General features: G+C 40.5%; 1 protein-coding gene across 4 annotated transcripts in view; it reads right to left on the bottom strand.

Annotated features, from left to right (window-relative positions):
- Positions 1–344: 344 nt before the first annotated feature.
- LOC111871281 (GTP-binding protein Di-Ras2) overlaps positions 345–18,771 on the bottom strand; it is a 48,844-nt gene continuing 30,417 nt past the window's right edge. For 3 of the 4 annotated variants that reach the window (XM_023864273.2, XM_023864292.2, XM_023864282.2), the window contains exons 2-4: positions 9,306–9,475; positions 5,384–5,638; positions 345–683 (exon numbers count right to left, since the gene is read on the bottom strand). In XM_023864273.2, coding sequence (XP_023720041.1) covers positions 468–683; positions 5,384–5,638; positions 9,306–9,475 — 641 coding nt within the window. In that variant the 3' untranslated portion in view covers positions 345–467. Of the gene's footprint in view, positions 684–5,383; positions 5,639–9,305; positions 9,476–10,855; positions 11,189–18,771 lie in introns of those variants that run through there. The other variant, XM_023864298.2, reaches the window with a different exon arrangement.

The following is an 18,771-nucleotide window of genomic DNA, read 5'->3' on the forward strand; positions in this document are numbered from 1 at the left end:
TGCTCTTATGTGCTATTTAAAAACTACACATTTGAGGATTAAAGGATAAGAAAGGGTATTTTGTCATTTACAACTATAACAAATCCCAATATTTTACCCAATTTCCCACACAGAACATGAATTCGTATCTGCTTGGTTGATGTAGTTAAAGTGCTTCAGTTCCATGCAGTTTCCCTCTTGATTCTTGGCTGCACTACAGATTTGGAAGCTATACGTAGATGTGTAACATTCATTTCAGTTGTTTTGAGCCAGGAAACCACCCATGTATTGCCAGCAGTCTTAAAATATGGCTGTTATGTGATGTAGTCATAGCATAACTTACAAAAACTGACACTATTCAGTACTGTGTGCATCTGGTCACTTTTAATCTCTCAAATATTTTGTACAAAACAGAATCACATCTGCGTTATTCATCAACAAGCTGCCAATGAAGTAACATAACATATATTGCAAGTTGAGCTCTTAATTCACATGACACTGCACTTTTCTTTAATCTTGTTCGAGCCAGGCAGTTTCTGACGACTGCTTTTTTTCGAGTCCAGCTGAAGTGAAATGTTCCTGTTCTTTTCCATATTGAGCAGTTCCTGGAATAGTTCCTTCACATTGTGGTTTGTTTTGGCTGAAGTTTCCATGAAGTTGCATCCCCAGCGTGATGCCTCAGCCTCACCCTCTGTTGTTGCCACCTTGTGAATAAACGATATGAGATCAGTTGGGATTACTGAATATTTTGGACTTCCTTGTTCTGTTCATTTGAACTATTCACTGTGTAATATCTTCCATCATTATTCATTAAATTCCTACTCTAACTGCTTTGTTCCAGTAGAAGCAAAGATTGAAACAATTGTGTAAAGATTAGAATGAATAGGAAACAATGAATAAATGAATGAATGAATATGTATTCCAAGAAAGGTGGACAGATGTGACAAGAATTGTATTTTCCATCTAACATTAATTGTATAGCGACATCAACAGAAGCATGATATAGTGAATATGATTTTTAAATTAAATACTCATAACTTTGCATGTAATTACCTATCTTATTATTCAACATAGATTTAATCACATTTGTTTTTCTAACTAGTATTATTTTTAAAAAACTAAGTGCTACTTTTACATGGCATGTACAACATCTCTTTAGGTAAATGCTTGCTTCTTTTTATAGCTACATTAACTGCATGATTCTTATAATGATTTACCATACATAATTTTGATTGTGCTTTTATCTACTTAGTCTTGGATGGGTAGTGGACACAGTAAAGTAAAGGTATCCCTGTAACAGGCCATGGAGGCCCATAGGGTTGTGAGATGTTGAGGTTCCCACATTTTCTAGACAGTCGGCTCATACATGGCAGTAAAGTTGTCAGCCCTACATGCCGGCCGCCCTTAACCCCCAAGAGTATTCCTGGTACTCATTTCTGTTAGAGGCTGAGTCAACCCCAGGGCCATAGTGAAGCTGGAAGGATTAGGTCAATTGAAAAAAATCCACCTCATCGGGACTCGAACCCATGACCTTCTGGCTTGTAGCGTAGTGCCTCAACCTACTACGCTACTGGACACAATATGTGACTGAATTATTGTTAAACTTCGGAGAATAAATATCGATTTCTATAACAGTATAATTGTGATGTAAATATGTGTAGTTCAGAAATCGCAAGCTCTTGGGATGTTGTGAATGAAAAGTGTGGCTGACAGAATTATAATTTTGAAATACACTTTGAGGAGGAATGGTGAGTATGTGATAGTCGCTTAGAGGAGACTGAGGAGAATTATTAAAATTTACTGCAAGGGAACCTTGAACATAATTTAACTAGTCCTTCATTTTAAGTGCTAGACAATTCAGTTCAATTCACTTTTATTCGCCCTTTTTACTCAAACTACTGACATGGGATATGTCATTCACACACACACACACATATACACATATATATATATATCTTGTAACGTGTTTGCAATCCAGAAGAGTCACTGCTATGGAAACGCTAGAATAGACCGTTACAGAGGAGACAACAATTGCTCCATTGTAGTTCTAACAGGAGTCTCCATGGTTATAACAGAGGGTTCGTTGCCTAACAGCGGCCAAGGTTATAAAAGCCCAGCTTCGACGAGAAGTCAGTCTTCATCGAGCCAGCTAAGAAGCCAGTCGTGATCGAGCCATCTTGGGAGCCAGTCTTGGGATAACCGCCAGAAGAGATAGTCCAGCATCGCCGAGTTATTGTAAGCAGTGATTGTGACACTGCAGACGGGAATGATTGTAAAGTTTGTAAGACGAGCGAAGGAATAAACTCGCTATGCCAAACGACGGCGTGAACTTATTTGTAGCGTGACAGACAACCAAACACGCTACATACATTGCTCCCTTCTGAAGGTTGTTCGTCCCCGAACAGCCTCAAGGTTCTCCCTCGGTTTTGATTACGCGGTGTTTTGCTAGCAACTTCTGCATTCGGCCTTGGTGTCCTTCGCGAGTCTTGTTGCGCTGTTCCTCTTACCGCATCCGCCCCTCTCTTCAGTTGTGCTCGTCCCGAGCACCCACAAGGTCCAGAGTTTGTCGGTTGCCTTGTTTGACATTCATTCGTTCTCCAATCATTCTTGTTGGGGAGGCCGGTACTTCTATTACCGGTTCCTCCCATAAGGGCCGTTTCCCTTTTTCCGTTTTGGAGGGGGCCTACCCCTCCAAAATGTCCATTCCTTGTTTCCTCGTAATCCGACGGAAGATCCGGCTACCTGCTTCGCGATCTTCCTGACGACAATCTCGTAGAAGGCCGTCTTACAGGTATTTCTCCCTCCCAGGCGTGGTAGCTGTCCTAGTCTACGCCCTCCGATGGCGTTCGTAGTGGGGTCCTCCACTTGTTTGCTGACCCGTAGTCCCTGTTTCAGACATCTGTCCTTTATGCCGGTGCTGCATGCAGGGTACTTCCACCATCGTTCAGCATTAACCCCGATTGAGTATTTCTTTCCTAATTTTTCCTTGCGCCGTGTCGCACCTGCACGACTGGTGATAATCCTATCGCAGCCAATTCGTGCCACGGTTCACAATTCCCTTGGGTCGTCGATCTCCTGAAGATGTTACTCTTGCGCCATGCCACTGTCACACGGCGGGACATCTTCCTGCTGGCGGCGGCCAACTTCTTCCGCTGGCATCCGAAGGTTCCCTTGGAAGCTTCCTCCTTGGAGTCGTTTCTCCAACGTCGTGCCACTGTCGCGCGACGGGATGTCTTCCTGCTTGTGATGGCCAATTCCTTCTGGGGTTCGCCAGTTGCCCGCGTTGAATTCTTTGCTTTCTGGCGGCGGCGCTCCGCGGCCAGTTTCTGGTCTCTACGCCTTTTCTTCGGTTCTCCGACCGGTATTCTCAGGGCGTCTTCTACGGGGACTCCTCGATGCTCTGCCGCCTCAGGTTTCGTTTCTACGGAGGTCGGCTCTTCATCCGTTTCGGGCACTATTTTCTTGTGGGAAGTTCTCCTCTCTTCCCCCCAGGCTTTCCAATCGGCCATCAGCTCTTTGTGTCTGGCTTCCGCCTTTATTTGGTTAGATTTCACGTTGGCGTCAATTCTTGCCAACATTTCCATCATCTTTTCCATGTCCATGTTGTAGCAGTGAAATACTAGATGCACAACAATCTGTTACTGGCGTGTTTAAGTTCGTAACACTTCTGACACCAATGTAGCGTGTTTTGAGTTCGAATCTCGTTGATCACATGTGTAAGTTCTAATCCCACTTCTGACACCAATGTAGCGTGTTTGCTTGTCTGTCACGCTACAAATAAGTTCACGCCGTCGTTTGGCATAGCGAGTTTATTCCTTCGCTCGTCTTACACACTTTACAATCATTCCCGTCTGCAGTGTCACAATCACTGCTTACAATAACTCGGCGATGCTGGACTATCTCTTCTGGCGGTTATCCCAAGACTGGCTCCCAAGATGGCTCGATCACGACTGGCTTCTTAGCTGGCTCGATGAAGACTGACTTCTCGTCGAAGCTGGGATTTTATAACCTTGGCCGCTGTTAGGCAACGAACCCTCTGTTATAACCATGGAGACTCCTGTTAGAACTACAATGGAGCAATTGTTGTCTCCTCTGTAACGGTCTATTCTAGCGTTACCATAGCAGTGACTCTTCTGGATTGCAAACACGTTACAATATATATATATATATTATGGCAAGTCACGGTAGCCGAGTGGTACTGTCTTCACTCGCTTGGAAACCGGGATCGTGGGTTCGAATCTCACTCAGGGCATGGATGTTTGTGTGCATTTTTCTGTGTTCGTGTACAGGTAGAGGCCTTGCGATGAACTGATCACCTACCCAAGGAGTCCTACCGAATGTGTAAGATCTAGAAAAACCGAAGTGAACAGAGAAGTTCATGGCGGTAGGCCTAGGCCCACTGCGGCTGTAGTGCCAAGGAAAAAAAAAAAGGTATATATACATATATATATATATATACACTTCTTCATACATATAATACTACACAATAGAGATATAAATATTAGAAACAGACTAACTCAACTTAATTAATTAGCATGGCATATATGTCATGCACTGGTCTAGCTCAGTAATTGGGAAGCAAGAAAGAAGTGTATAGCATGGTCTTCTGGGTTGTGACACTGTTTACTAACTGTCATAGACTAGAATTTTTACAATAATAAAATCTTTAAATCTCAAGAAATGGGGAATAAGGATAAATTAAATTTAGCTCCAACTCAGGATTCTGAAGTGATCAATGTTTTTCCATGAGTTGTAATAACAGCACTTGGTACTTCTGTCTTTAACCCTGCATGAATAAAGAGGCAAGTTGAACTTAAGTGAAAAATCATATGAACTAATGTTTTCATTGTGTAGAATTTGTGCACATGTGGAATTTGAATGCCTGCAAGTTCTTAAAACACTGTCTCAGAATTTCTTCCATAATCAGTTTCCAATTACACTAAACTCTCCATCATCTGGCATATAAGGGGATAAGGTTTACTGGTTACACTAATCTGCCAGTTGCATGGGGAGAACTATTACAGAAACCCGACACAAAATCAAAACAGCATGTTTTCATTTTAGTTCTTGCATAGGAATCATCATAGCTGACATAGCAGATTGATGGATGAAAGATTTTGGGTACATGTACTGTAACACACAAACACAGTTGACCTCTACTGCAATGGCACGTGGATAAGGGATGATGATGATGATGATGATGATGATGATGATGGATAGTGCTTCAAGTGGCAGCCGGGAGAATTACCATATGGTAGGTGAACATATGTGCATTGAAAATATGTTTTTAAATAATGTAATAGAAACTAAATATTCTCTAAAATTATTATTGTGTAATGGTCACAAATATATATTTTCTTTTATTGCAATTAAATATACATGATCTTGATCTAAAGTAACTGACCTCTCTGTTTTCTGTTTCATCACACTTATTGCCAACAAGCATGACAGGAATGGTGGCAAGATCAGCTCCCTTCATCTCCCGTATGACATCCCAGATTGGCCTCAGTTCTTCCAGACTCTGGCGAGACGTGACAGAGTACACGAGTATGAAAGCATGACCCTTGGATATGGACAACCTCTGCATGGCAGGAAACTGGTGTGACCCTGTGGTGTCTGTGATTTGCAGTGTGCAGATGTTCTTGTTACAGCTGATCACCTGTGGATAGCACAATGCCTCCTTTATTGAGCTTTTTCAATCGAATCCCAATGAGGTCATTGGATTTCTTTTTCAATTTACCTAATCCTTCAGCCTCTAACAGAAATGAGTACCAGGAATATTCTTGGAATGTTCTTGTGGGGAATGGACGGCCTGCACATAGGGCTGACAACCTTACCACCAACTGTGAGCTGATCGTCTAGAACAGGGATCTCCAACCTTTTCGAACCGTGGGCCACATTAGGTAATTCAGCACTTTCAACGGGCCGGATAAAACGAGAAATTAATAACTCTAGGTATATGAGTTTTATTGAAAGCACAGAATTTCATAAACTAAATACAAAGTACATGAGAATAAATTATCGTATATTAATGACAACAGACAGTAGTAGCAAATGCACATATTTTAATCACAAATTATAATAAAACAATTCATGTGAATGATGGAACTCTTTTTGCATTCTTAAAATCTGATTAAATTGAGGTTCAAATTTTGAAATGCTAATCACAAGTAGCGACTTTAAATGTTCATCGTGATAAATTTTCCCTGTATTTCGACTTGATGTACTTCATCTGGGAAAAAAGTTTGTTCACACAGATGTGTCGTCCCAAAAATGAAGATAAATTTACAAGCAAATTTCTTTAAATTTGGAAATTGCTCAGAGTTCAGAAATTTATAAAACTCAATCAAATTCCCTTCCTTGTATTTGTCTTTAATATGATAATTTTCCTGAAGTTCAATAATTTCCATTTGAATTTGACTTGGGACATCTGCAGCATCACAGTCAAACGGATTTTGAAACAATCTAATTTCCTGAGCACTGGAATCCAAATCAGCAAATCGCTTCCGAAATTGTTCTTTCAAATCTAAAATGACTAAATTTGCAAACGAGGAAGGAAATTCTGCTTCACCCTTTTTATGCAACTCTGCACAGTATAGCACATGAACAAAGTTAAAATTTTTCACTTGCCTTTCCAGAAGTATCAACTTTGCTCTGAATGCCTTGATAAGTGCAAATAAATCACAGACTAAGTTATTTTCACCCTGCAATTTTAAATTCAAATGGTTCATATGGTTCACCAGATCAGCAAAACTGCTAATTTCCAAAGCCACTTGGTATCTGATAAAAGTGGTTCGTGATGGTTTTTCTCGGTAAGAAATATATCAGTTTCATTCCTGAGCTGAAAGAAGCGCGAAAGAACTTTTCCACAGCTAAGCCATCGAACTGCAGTATAATATGTCAGGTCAATAAGCTCGGAATCACATTTACCAGTACTCATTGGAAAATTAGTTCAATTGGCGCATTTCTGCACAATTCTTTCACGGGCTGGATAAAATCACATTGTGGGCCGTAGTTTGGAGACCCTTGGTCTAGAAAGTGTGGGAACCTCAATATCTCACAACCTTACGGGTCTCCACGGCTTGTTACAGGGATACCTTTACTTACTTTTTAGTGGGTGGGTATCAGGTCAAAGGTTGCAGACATTTACTAAGTTGCATAGCAGTCCCTGTTATCACATCTGTTATTCAACATTGCTACCATGTGCAACATAATTGATGGAATGACTGGGATCATTCACAGAGGTCTTGCATTGTGAATTATTGTAATCCTTCTAAATTTGATGAAGCAGTTCCTGATTTACAGGATGGAAATATGTGGAAAATAACTTGTGAAATAATGCCAGAATGTAGCTCTAAATATGAGAACAGTCATGAAAACGAAAAGAATTAAGATATGAATAATAACGAATTTGAGGTGAAAGTGCCAAATACAGGATGCCAAAAGAAAGATTTTTTAATTATGAAAAACTATCTATCTATTTATCAAATTTGAGAACATGGAGGTAGTGACATCTGTGATTGTTATTAGAATAGTAACAGTATATGCATTTTCTGTTTATCTTTCAGCTTTATGAAGCCAGGAACTCAGTCAGTGTAGTGGCTAGTCTATGGTCAGATGATCAGGGGATTGCGGTTCAATTATAAACAGGAACAAAGAATTATTTCTTCTTCACAGGGTCCTTGCCACCTCTGGAGGCCATCCAGCCTCTTTTCCAGATGGTAAAGAGGTCAGGACATGAAGCTGACAAATGACCTCAATTTTATTGTGCTTAATTAAGTACAGGGGTAACTTTACCTTTACATTTGCCTATTTTTCAGTAAGCCTCTAACTTACAAGAGTCAAATTCATCTCCAACCTATTTGTGTGGTTAGTGCAATTCTGTATAAACATTAATATTGTAAATCTCAGAATTGCTCATTGCTCTGTACTCCTATAAAATTGGAGAAGTACCCATAATAGAAGGCGACTATAAATTTAAAATAAAGATGCTACTGTGCCAAGGAGTTTCGTGATTTAGTAATTAATTATACACACATTGAATTGTATTTACTACTCATGTACATGTGGGCATTCTACATCGCCACATATGGGAAGTGAAAGTTTCTGTTTGTATGTGATATTGTTTCTGCAAATTCTCTTCCTCTTAGTTTAATAATCTGACAAATAGTCATTTGAACGTAATTCAATCTATTAGAACTATCCACTGTGTACTGTTTTGTAATGCCTTATGACACCAGTAAATATAAAACCTCAAAGAACATATCCATCCCTTACAAACAAAAGTAGTATACCCTATAAATAAAATCTGAAACAGCTAGATTCTTAAATGAACACAAGTTAACAACAAAAGCGGCCTCCGTAGTCTAGAGGTAACGTTCCCACCACACGACTTGTAGTAGGCGGGTTCAAATACCCGGCGGGGGTCGTCGAATTTTTAAGGGCGGAAAAATTCAGGGAACAAGTCCTCCGGGAGGGACTTTAAGCCGTGGGTCCCGTGTCATAGCTTTACGGCACGTGAAAGAACCTCATATCTCCAAAGGAGGTCACTGAGCCAAATTACAGACGTTTCCCGCCCAACAGCAGTCTCTAATACCTCTGGTAGATGGGGAAAGCATTATAGATACCTCTCAGCTAGTAGAGCCGGTCTCGCTGGCTGGGCGGGACTGATGGTAAGCACCAGTACGGGTAGGATATAGAGGGAAGCACAGTGGACCAATACAGGTCTAAGTGCATGGGGAAACCCACCCTCTCCAATAACTAACTAACTAACTAAGTTAACAACAACAGGAATACTGGACGATGTTTTGCAATAAAAGTACACATCACCAAAGCTGCAGTAAGATAATAAGATACTGAAACATTAATGTATACAATATTTACAACCAAATATACTATGTAACAATAAGTTATGTTACATAAAGTACATGAATATGAATCAGGGAATAAAGCTCAAAATAATATACCATGAGAAGTGTGAACCAAAGCTAGAACAATGTCCTGAGTGACTGAATACTTTACAATTTCATACATGTGATTTTATAATTTTTATATGTGTATAAGCTGATGAATTTTAAGTTCAACTGCAAAGTCTAATTTGCCCTGAATATGTGCGTATACACATATAGATAGTAAGCCGACAGCATACTTATTTTTACATAGCCTTGAGATAAACAGAAAGGTTGAAACATAAGGTTAGAAGTAAGTAGACTGTACTTAATTTATAATAATTTTATAGAAATATTGGTGGTGTATGATGGTGTATAAATATATATGACTGAACATCCTGAAGTAGAATATCGTTATTGTAAAGAATGAATGATTACTTGGCGGTATGTGTCTTCAATGGTGGGGATGTATGATTCTCGAAATGTCCCCTTCACAAACCGAAGCACCAAGGAGCTCTTCCCTACACCACCTGCTCCAAACACCACAACGCGATAGTCGTTGGACTGTTCCGGCATTCTCACACTGCAGCTAGTAGCACTTACAGCGACTGCAACATAAAACAGTACAGTCTGAATAACAAGTTACAGATGCTATCAAATTGATGTACTTTGAATTCATTTATTGTTATACAGGTGGAGGTATTTATGAGTCAATCTGGTATTAAGAGGTAATGGGGTTGTACTCTTAACTGTCTGCCATGATTCATCCAGGTTGAAAATTGTTGGTAAGAACTTAAATGTGAAACACTAAAATGCTTGAAGCTTTGTAACAGAAGAGACTCAGACATATAATGGTAGTGCACTTCTCACATAGAATTATCTATCTGAGAATCTCCTAAATTTTGGCTATTGTTTTGTGGAACATACGTATATTGTGTGAGATCTGGAATTATCATGGCAGTACTGTATTCTGAAATGTAGTCTGGTGGACAGGTACTGATATTTTGGAAATAAATATAATGTTAACATGATATTTTTAATTCCTCCTTCAGAACGTGCTTGTTAAGCGTGCATGATATGCTTTCAAAATCGTTTTTATATTTGAGAGGAATCTTCTGATTACATCTGGACTAAGATAACGTGCAATGGATCCTTTCAACTAAAGCTTTTTAAATGCTAGTTTTCGTATCTGACTGAAGTAACCCACTCATTATGTCCATTGAGCAAAGTCATCCCTTCGGAACCAGCAGTCATTCTGTCAAGAAATTCCCTGATTTTTAGGGAACCCATAGGTTCAGTACCACATTCACGAGAGCCCACCACTTGTCTCTGTCCTTAGCCCGCTGGATTCAGTCCACACCCTTAAATACTATTTCTCTCGCTATCTCTATAGAGATGGGCCCTTATTAAGAGGATAATAGTTACACAGCTGCAAAGAAAGTCCACCCAGTCTCTTCCCTTCAGGTTTTGTTATTAAAATTGTGTAGCATTTTCCACTTTCCTTTGCATGGTGCCTGTCCTGACTGTCTTAGGCTGCTTGATTTTGTAACCTGATAGTATGTGAAGAAGAGTGCAAGTTTATATTAATATATTTTAACGTTAATTATTGAAAGGTGATATTTATTTTCAGGAAGTAACAGCACCAAGAAGTCAGGAGAGTACATGCTGGAATTCAGTACATTAAACAAAAGGAAATGACTAACAAATTGTGTAGTTTAAATTGTTTCTTGAAGTGTTGGTAGTTGGCTGAACAAGAAATCCTACACTTCTACTTAAGGATTTTCTAACCAGTATGAACTGGTACACATACCAACTTTTGTTGACATGCAGTTTCAGTGAATACTTGCCGTTGTTGAGCTGAGAATTATCACTGTATTATGGACCTGAGAAAGAGTGATGGCAGCAAAGAGAAAATTATATAACGTGGAACTACGTAATTTGTAATATTCACCAAACATTATAAAGGTAAAGTAAAAGTAAAGTTGTACCTGTCTCTAATTAAGCATGAAGATAATTTTGGGATCGAGGTATAGCTCCACACTTTCTTGACATAGGCATTAGATGAAGTTTAATGGTGAGCTTCAGGACCTGGCCGATTTTCTCCCGGAAAATACCCCATATTATCCATTGTATAGAAAGTTGGATGGCTCCCAGAGCCTGTCTGGACGCTGTGGAAATTTCCTGCCGGAAATCAAACCCCGATTCCTCGGTTGTAGAGCCCCTTAGGCTACTCGCTGTAGGGATTGAGCTACCCCGGCGCTTCATTAAATGTTGTAAGGGTGATTAAATCAAGTATCAAGGAACACTGGATACTGTTTATTGAGCTGGCAGGAAACCAACCAGTCGCTCGAATTCTGTACCAGACAGTAAGTAGGCCGTGGAGGTGGTGGGGGTTTGCACTGCTTATATATTGGTGTATCTGAGCTTATCGATGAAACACGTGGTTTCGTATGATCCCACTTAACTAATCGTATTATCAAGCAGTAGTTCGTAACGCTGCCTATGCTTACAAGATATGATCTCATATGAAACGATAATTCATGTTGTAGATACAAGTTATGATTTGGCGAGCAACTTTTGTATTCAGATGAAGTAGAATCCTGTCTGAGATAATAGACCTGAGGGGTTTTCAAATTTGTATCCGTCCATCTGATGCCGTGCAGGAGCAGTCCGTTGAAAGGAACACATTTCTATTCAAATCTCAAAATTCTCTGTTATAACAGCGTTCCCTTTGGCCCAACCATGAGAAAGTGGATCATGTAACAGAGTAAAAAGCTTAATAAATAACCGTTAAGTCAAACAATGAAGATATTGTGACGGGCTTTTGTGAACACGATATCTTCATATTCCACAAATGGCGGAACTTCTTGGCGGTCTGAGTGACTATTGGCTTCTGCAAACGACATCTAGAGCTGGTTACCATTCTGACATCGGAAACTTTTGCATTCTGTTGCAGTATAGTTAGAGGACATGCTCCAAATTTGCATTTAGTTACTATGAAAACAGGTATGAGAAAGATATTACTATCTCAATAGCTTTATAATAGCAATACCAATTGGATGTAACTTTGCACACCTTACAATTACGTGTAGTATGTACTCGTATCTATGAGCGTAATTGGAAACGTAGCTTTTAACCTGTCGTACAATTTTATGAGCGTAGACGTAATTGAAAATGCAACCTTTAACATGTAGTATAAATTTATATTTGTAAGCATAACTGAGGGAAATGCGACGTTCAGCCTGTATAATTGCAGGCCTACCGATGTGTTCTTCCCAGAATTTCTTGTTAGCCTACTTTTTCTTATTTTGAAAGAATGAAAGTAGGCTAATTTTTTGGAAATAAAACTTGTGGACAGACAGACTGATACAACTCACTATGCGTTCATTTGAGGCACTTATTGCAAGCAGCGCGTAAACATGCAGTTTGTACATACACATAAATCGATTTCACGGGAAATTAGGTACTCTGATGCGCCTTGTGTTAATCGAGTGTGAAATATTGTGCAGTCAGTCCTCACGAGTGTAATGATATATCTAGACTGATCTGCTTAAATGTTCATATCTACACATCGCTAATTTGTTTTTTTTAGACTGTGATATGCAGCAGATGTAACATATAAACTGAAATGTATAATAGACCTATAAGCTATTTACAACCATTAGCTCTTGATCGAGGACACTGCCGTTTACTCATTCAGTGTGTATTTGTAGCTCAGGTTTTTGCAGAGCAAATGCAATTCTGAAATATTTTTTCCCCAAATATGTGGCAATCGTGCATGGGGACGCGGTAGCGTAGTTGGTTGAGGCACTATACTACAAGCCGAAAGGTCGCGGGATCGAATCCCGATGAGGTGGATTTTTTCAATTGACCTAATCCTTCCAGCCCCACTAATTTCCTGTTGTCGACTCAGCGTAAGGCTGACAACCTCACCGCCATCGGTGAGGCGATTGTCTAGAACAGCTATGTCAAACATGAGGCCCTCATAGCCACAAAGTGCGGCCCCTCAACTTTTAGAGCTAATTGATATTAAAATGAATATTAAAATTTTAGTAGAAATATTTTTTTTGTAAAGACAATTTTCCAACAGATCAGAAGACAAGAAGTCTCACGCAGACATAAATTAGCTGGCTGCAGGAAATTCAATGTTTTGCTATTTCTAACATAATTTCTTGTGTAATCTCTCTTTTTACATACTGAAAAGCTGTTTGATACTTGTCAAAAATGGCATTCTCTTGCTTTTTAAAACTGTAAGATATTGACTTTAGGTAATTATATTGAAATTATTCCTAAATAATAAATAGAATTAAATTTCCTTCTATCAAAATCTAATGTATATTTCTATTTTGAAGTGCGGCCCTGGACTATTATTTATAGGGCTGAGGTGGCCCTCTGTACAAGTTGAGTTTGACATGCCTGGTCTAGAACGTCTAGAAAGTGTGGGAACCTCGATGTCTCACAACCCTATGGGCCTTCATGGCCAGTTACAGGGACAGCTTTCCCTTACATTTACCCTACTTTTAGAGCTGGCCCTTCTCGGCAGATTGTGCTGTGGGTTTAGTCGAGTCCGCTGAGATAAGGATCTCAGGGTGCGTGCATGTATGTATATGTGTGTGGAGGGGAGAGGGAATGCAGAGGTCTTTGTTACAGTACGTCACCCTTCCTTCCTTCCACAATATACTGTAGTTGCAACCACTGCCCCATATTTATTATCAGATTTCTTTTAATGAATCCTGTGGTTAAAGGAAATAAATAAATACGTAAATACACGAATAAAGGAAGAAATGAAAGGGAAGAAAATAATACTTGGCAAAGAAAGTGAGGAATTTTCCTCGAAATAATTACGACACTCAGAATGGTATAAATACGCGAGTAACTGAAGAGGAGCTGCAAGATGGCCACTCGGCGCCTCTACAGCGAAACTCTGCAGTGGGAGCTGACTTTAGCATTCTCGGGCTCAGAGATTTTTCTTGCGTCTCTGGTATAACTTTGATTTCAATGCAGAAAAGTGAGTTGAAGTAGTATTCTTGGTTGGCCGTTGACCTGCGAAGGTCGACCCTGTTCCGTACTTCTGTACGCATGCGACATGCGCCAGTGACGTAATCACAGCCATCCACTTGCTTGCCGATCAATTGAAGTCCAGGCCATGACGTCACAATATATATATACAGAGGAAAATGTGCTGTATTAAAATATGACGTGCGCTTTCCTGGAAAGTTCCTAATTCTGAATCCTATTCTATCACGATAAGCCGGGCAGTGACGTCACAAGGTGCCACAGCTTGGCGCGGAGCCACAGGGCCAGTTCCTTGTAACGCCATGTGCGTTATTTGGTAGATGAAGTGACACTGAAACATATTCCTTTATGTGTTTCCTACAGTTTCCGTCGCAAATCAGCATTCCACCATTGCTTCACACTCAACTAACACTGCCTTCCGAGGTGTGCGAGGGCTTTAACCGGGTAGCAAATTGTCATGTCCCTGGTATAAAAATACTCTAGGCTTTGTCTTTCACCTCAGCCCCGGCAAATCGCTGATAACTCATGAAGTTAGTTCTTAAGGGCATAAAAATAGTCCAATAATATGCAATAAACGTTTTAAGTTGGTTATTTAACGACTCTGTCAGTATAGAGAATATGTAGAATTGGATGATGGAATAATTGATGAATATGGAGCAGTTGGTGGAATGGCAATTGGCAGGGGATAGATAAGTATTAGAAGAAAACTTGCGCAAATGCCACTTCATAAATTCTACTCCTTGTTGAAAAATATCGTCTTCTGGGATGTGACGCCGTGTATATATTGTGTTAACCAACGTTTCGCGGGAACGTATCGCCTCCATCTACAGGGTATAAGAAATCCGCCAGCGAGAAACCAGCATGAGCAGGTGGCCGCGCTATGGCCTTGAGGTCGGCTCAGCCTCTAACAGAAATGAGTACCAGCAATCATCCTGGGCGGTAAAGAGTGGCCGGCGCGTAAAGCTGACAATCCCACCGCCATCTGTGAGCCGACTGTCTAAAAAATATGGAAGCCTCGACGCCTCACAATCCTATGGGCCTTCGTGGCATGTTACAGAGATAGTTTTACCTTTTTACCCCGTCCTACATTTATATTTTCCCCTCCTTTCGCCTGCATTAACAAAGTGAATCAAGTTATATTTTGATCTTTCGGATGTCACAGCCGCTTACGCAGAAATGCAACTTTGTAACTTTGTGAAACATACTACGGCCTGAGAATGACGCAGTATATGCATAGCTAAACAATACACCTTCATAGATATAACCGTCTTGTATTATATGTGTATATATATATTACCATTTGCACTTCAATTCGCCCATTTATTTGTTGGATTTGTGTAAGCCACGATCAAAGCTTTACTTACATAACAGTGTTCTGCAAATAAACATCCACTATGCAAAATTTCACTTTTTATACATTGCCTTCACTTACATTCAGATCACAGGGAATTAAGCTAAGTATTTAAGTAAAGATTTTAGCTTACGAATTATTAATATCAAGGACCAGAACCTGCATTGCTGGGTCTATGTAACTGATTGCCGTAGTAGACCGCTTTTCTGACATGCACAATGTTGCGTGTTTCTCGTCTTGTTGTTCAAAGTGCGTGATGCTGTTATTTAGTCCGCAGTATTTAGTCATGGCTCGCTAGAATTTCTGTCCAAATGGTTTTCCCCTGACGTCATTTGGTCGGGAAGCATGAAAGCATTGAAACGCCGAGTTGAATTATTGGCTCGCATCGAGCTTATTATTATTATTATTATTGCTCTACAGTCCTTTCTTGGGCCTTGACCGTTTTCCGATTTCAGTCGGTAGAATTCCTTGGACGGAGGATCAGCCCATCGCAAGGCCTCTAGGTATACACAAACACAGAATAGACGCACACAATACAGACGTCTATGCCTCGAGTGGGATTCGAAACCACGATCCCAGCGTTCAAGAGTTCATGCCTTAGACCGCGCGGCCACTGTGACCGGATCCCAGGCGATACAATACCTAAAAATGAGAATATGTACGAAATGTCGTAGCTAATTAAGTAACTAGCTCCATGTAACAGAGTCCTTCAGAAGCCAATGGTTGCTCAGCTAGTAAACAAACTCCGCACCTTGTATTGAACCCGAAGATTTATTACCATGCCTACAAGAGCCCGCCAGTGGAGTACACTCTGAATCAGATGAATCCAGTCCACGAACTCCCACCCAATGTGATATTATTTCTTGATCTAGATCTTCCATACATAGACTCCTTCATTAAGGCTTTAAGATAAAACTGTTTCATGCATTTCACTCTCCCACCTACACATAAGTTCTCTATGACTAAAACATTTAGTGGAATTCACAGCGTCCTTTTGCGTGCTACACTCCCACTACATCGCCTCCGATAGTATTGTCCTAATAATACTCGTATTTGGTGGAAAGGACAAAGTATGATTCTCCTCATTACACGATTTTCTCCGGCCTCCTGTTACGTCATCTTGGCTCTCTTCTCAGCACCCAGTTTTCAGACATTCTCAATCTACCATATGTTCCTGTCTTAGGGAGTAGTGTAAGCGGCCTCCGTAGTCTAGAGGTAACGTTCCCACCTCATGACTCGTGGTACGCGGGTTCAAACCCGGCGGAGGTCGTAGAATTTTTAAGGGCGGAAAAATTCAGGGAACAAGTCCTCTGGAAGCTGTGTGTCCCGTGTCTTAACTTTACGGCACGTAAAAGAACCTCATGTCCCCAAAGGGGATCACTGAGCCAAATTCCAGGACGTTTCCCGCCCAACAATAGCCTCTAAGGCCTCTGATAGATGGGGGAAGCATTATAGACACCGCTAAGCAAGTGGCCGAACTCGCTTGCTCGGCGGGACTGATGGTAAGCACCATTTATCGGTAGGGTAAAGAGACTGGTAGAATATCATAGAGGGAAGCACAATAGATCAAACTGGTCGCGGTGCATGGGGAAACCCACCCTCTCTAAATAACTAACTAGGGAGTAGTGTGGGAGATACATTTAATACATTAAGGAACGAAGGTCGATAGATCAAAATTATCCTCGTATGTTTACATCGAGACGGGAATTTACATTCTGAAATTAGAATACGTTTTAAAATTCCAGTCTCCTTTGGTATAAATTACTCTTGATACTACAATAGAATCAAAATATTCTTATAATGACAGTCCACTCTAAGAAACAAACGAATGCCACATGTAAGCTGGGAGTAAAATATTTAGTTCTTAAACATTGAAACAGGCGGTTCAAATATCTAGGGTCTTCCATTGCACCAAAGAGTAAATAACGTCTTGTTAATACTCGTAGTTTGTTTGACCTCAGTTTTTAGTTTATCATTTAACGAGGCTGTGAGTATCTTCCGCGAATATTGTTAATGTGTGTGCAACAGTTGGTGAAATTGGAATTGGCAGGGGAGAAAACCCACACCAACGTCACTTTGTCTACCACAAATCCCACAAGACCCAACCTGAAATTGAACCGAGTCCGCCACGGTGGGAAGTTTACGACTAACCGCTTCAGCTATCGCACGGCCCGATTTGCCTTAAATGTCTGTGCAATTAATGCAATTAATGATATGGTTGTAATAAACGTATTACCATAAACTGCTGAATACAATGCGTCGTCTTCATTGCTCAGACATATGTAGAACACCAAATAAGAATAGAGAACCTTTTTGCCAGTCTGTGGTTTCATTCCTGATTCTAAAACTGAATGCAGCTATTGGTTATCATGCCTTTATAGCCTTTCAAAAACACGCAGAAAAGAGAAACCTTCTTCCTGCGGTCTGTGTCACTGCCAGTGGATGAACTTGAACTCTATCGGAAAAGAGGACTTGTGTGGGCGGCACGTAAGCTCTCTCTGTCACCAGGTGGTGGCCTAAAATGTGAATATTTCTTTAACCTTAGGCGTTCGGAGACCGGTTAGCTGAGTCAGCTACGGAGTGGACGACCGATATGCACATCACAAGCCATTATAACGATTAAAAAATTAACACAAAGCAATATTTCGCTCGGTCATCTCAGGAGTTTGCTTTCCGGGCTAGGCTACGGAGGTATGGGGGTTCTATTTCGAACATGGCCAGAGATATCTCTCTTCTCAGCGTCTAGACTCCTTCTAGGGCATACGCAGTCTCCTATCCAATGAGTACCGAGGGTAAAGCATAGAGGAAGTGGAGCTGAGTACTCATTTCCGTCGAGTTCTGAAGTTAGAATGCATAAAGCTGTACCTCAAACCCCATACGTCCCCACAGTGTGGTGCTCAATTAACCACAAGGACAATTTATCCTTATTTTATACAAGTATGTGGCGTGAGAACTCCGGATTTAACTTCTGATAAAAGTCTTTCAGTGCCTTCCCAAGTCGGTTCTTTTAATTTTGTTTGCTTTTTAACTTGCTAGCTAAAGTCGTGTCAACGAAAGAATCGACATTGATAGTGGGTATTATAGTCGACCACATGATACACCAGTCTACCTATACTGTATGGTCTTTAGAAGAGGACAAGTGGTAGAAAGATGGAAAGCACATCCATCAATGTAGTCATTAGGCACATGAGTAGGGGGAATTCTGTGTTCGTTCTTTCGTTGACTCATCTACAGCTAACTATCTTATGACACTGTGCCACCGTCTGTCTGACCGAGGTTTTTCATGATTTTCAATCAGTCTCTCCAGACAAATGTCAGGATCCACCACAATCGCTTCTCTCTACATCCAATCCAATGCATTATTCACCGATCATCGCATCATGCGATGCTACATAACATAGACAGGCTGTTTATGCAAACTACACATGGCATTCTGACGACCAAACTCGCTTTATATTATGGGTCCCAGTCAAATATTATAACGATAATTGCTCTTTTCGTGACTCAGTGTAGTTTGGTAGGTTGGTAATAATGTTT

This window comes from Cryptotermes secundus, unplaced genomic scaffold, assembly GCF_002891405.2.
Source record: "Cryptotermes secundus unplaced genomic scaffold, Csec_1.0 scaffold152, whole genome shotgun sequence".
NCBI lineage: Eukaryota > Metazoa > Arthropoda > Insecta > Blattodea > Kalotermitidae > Cryptotermes > Cryptotermes secundus.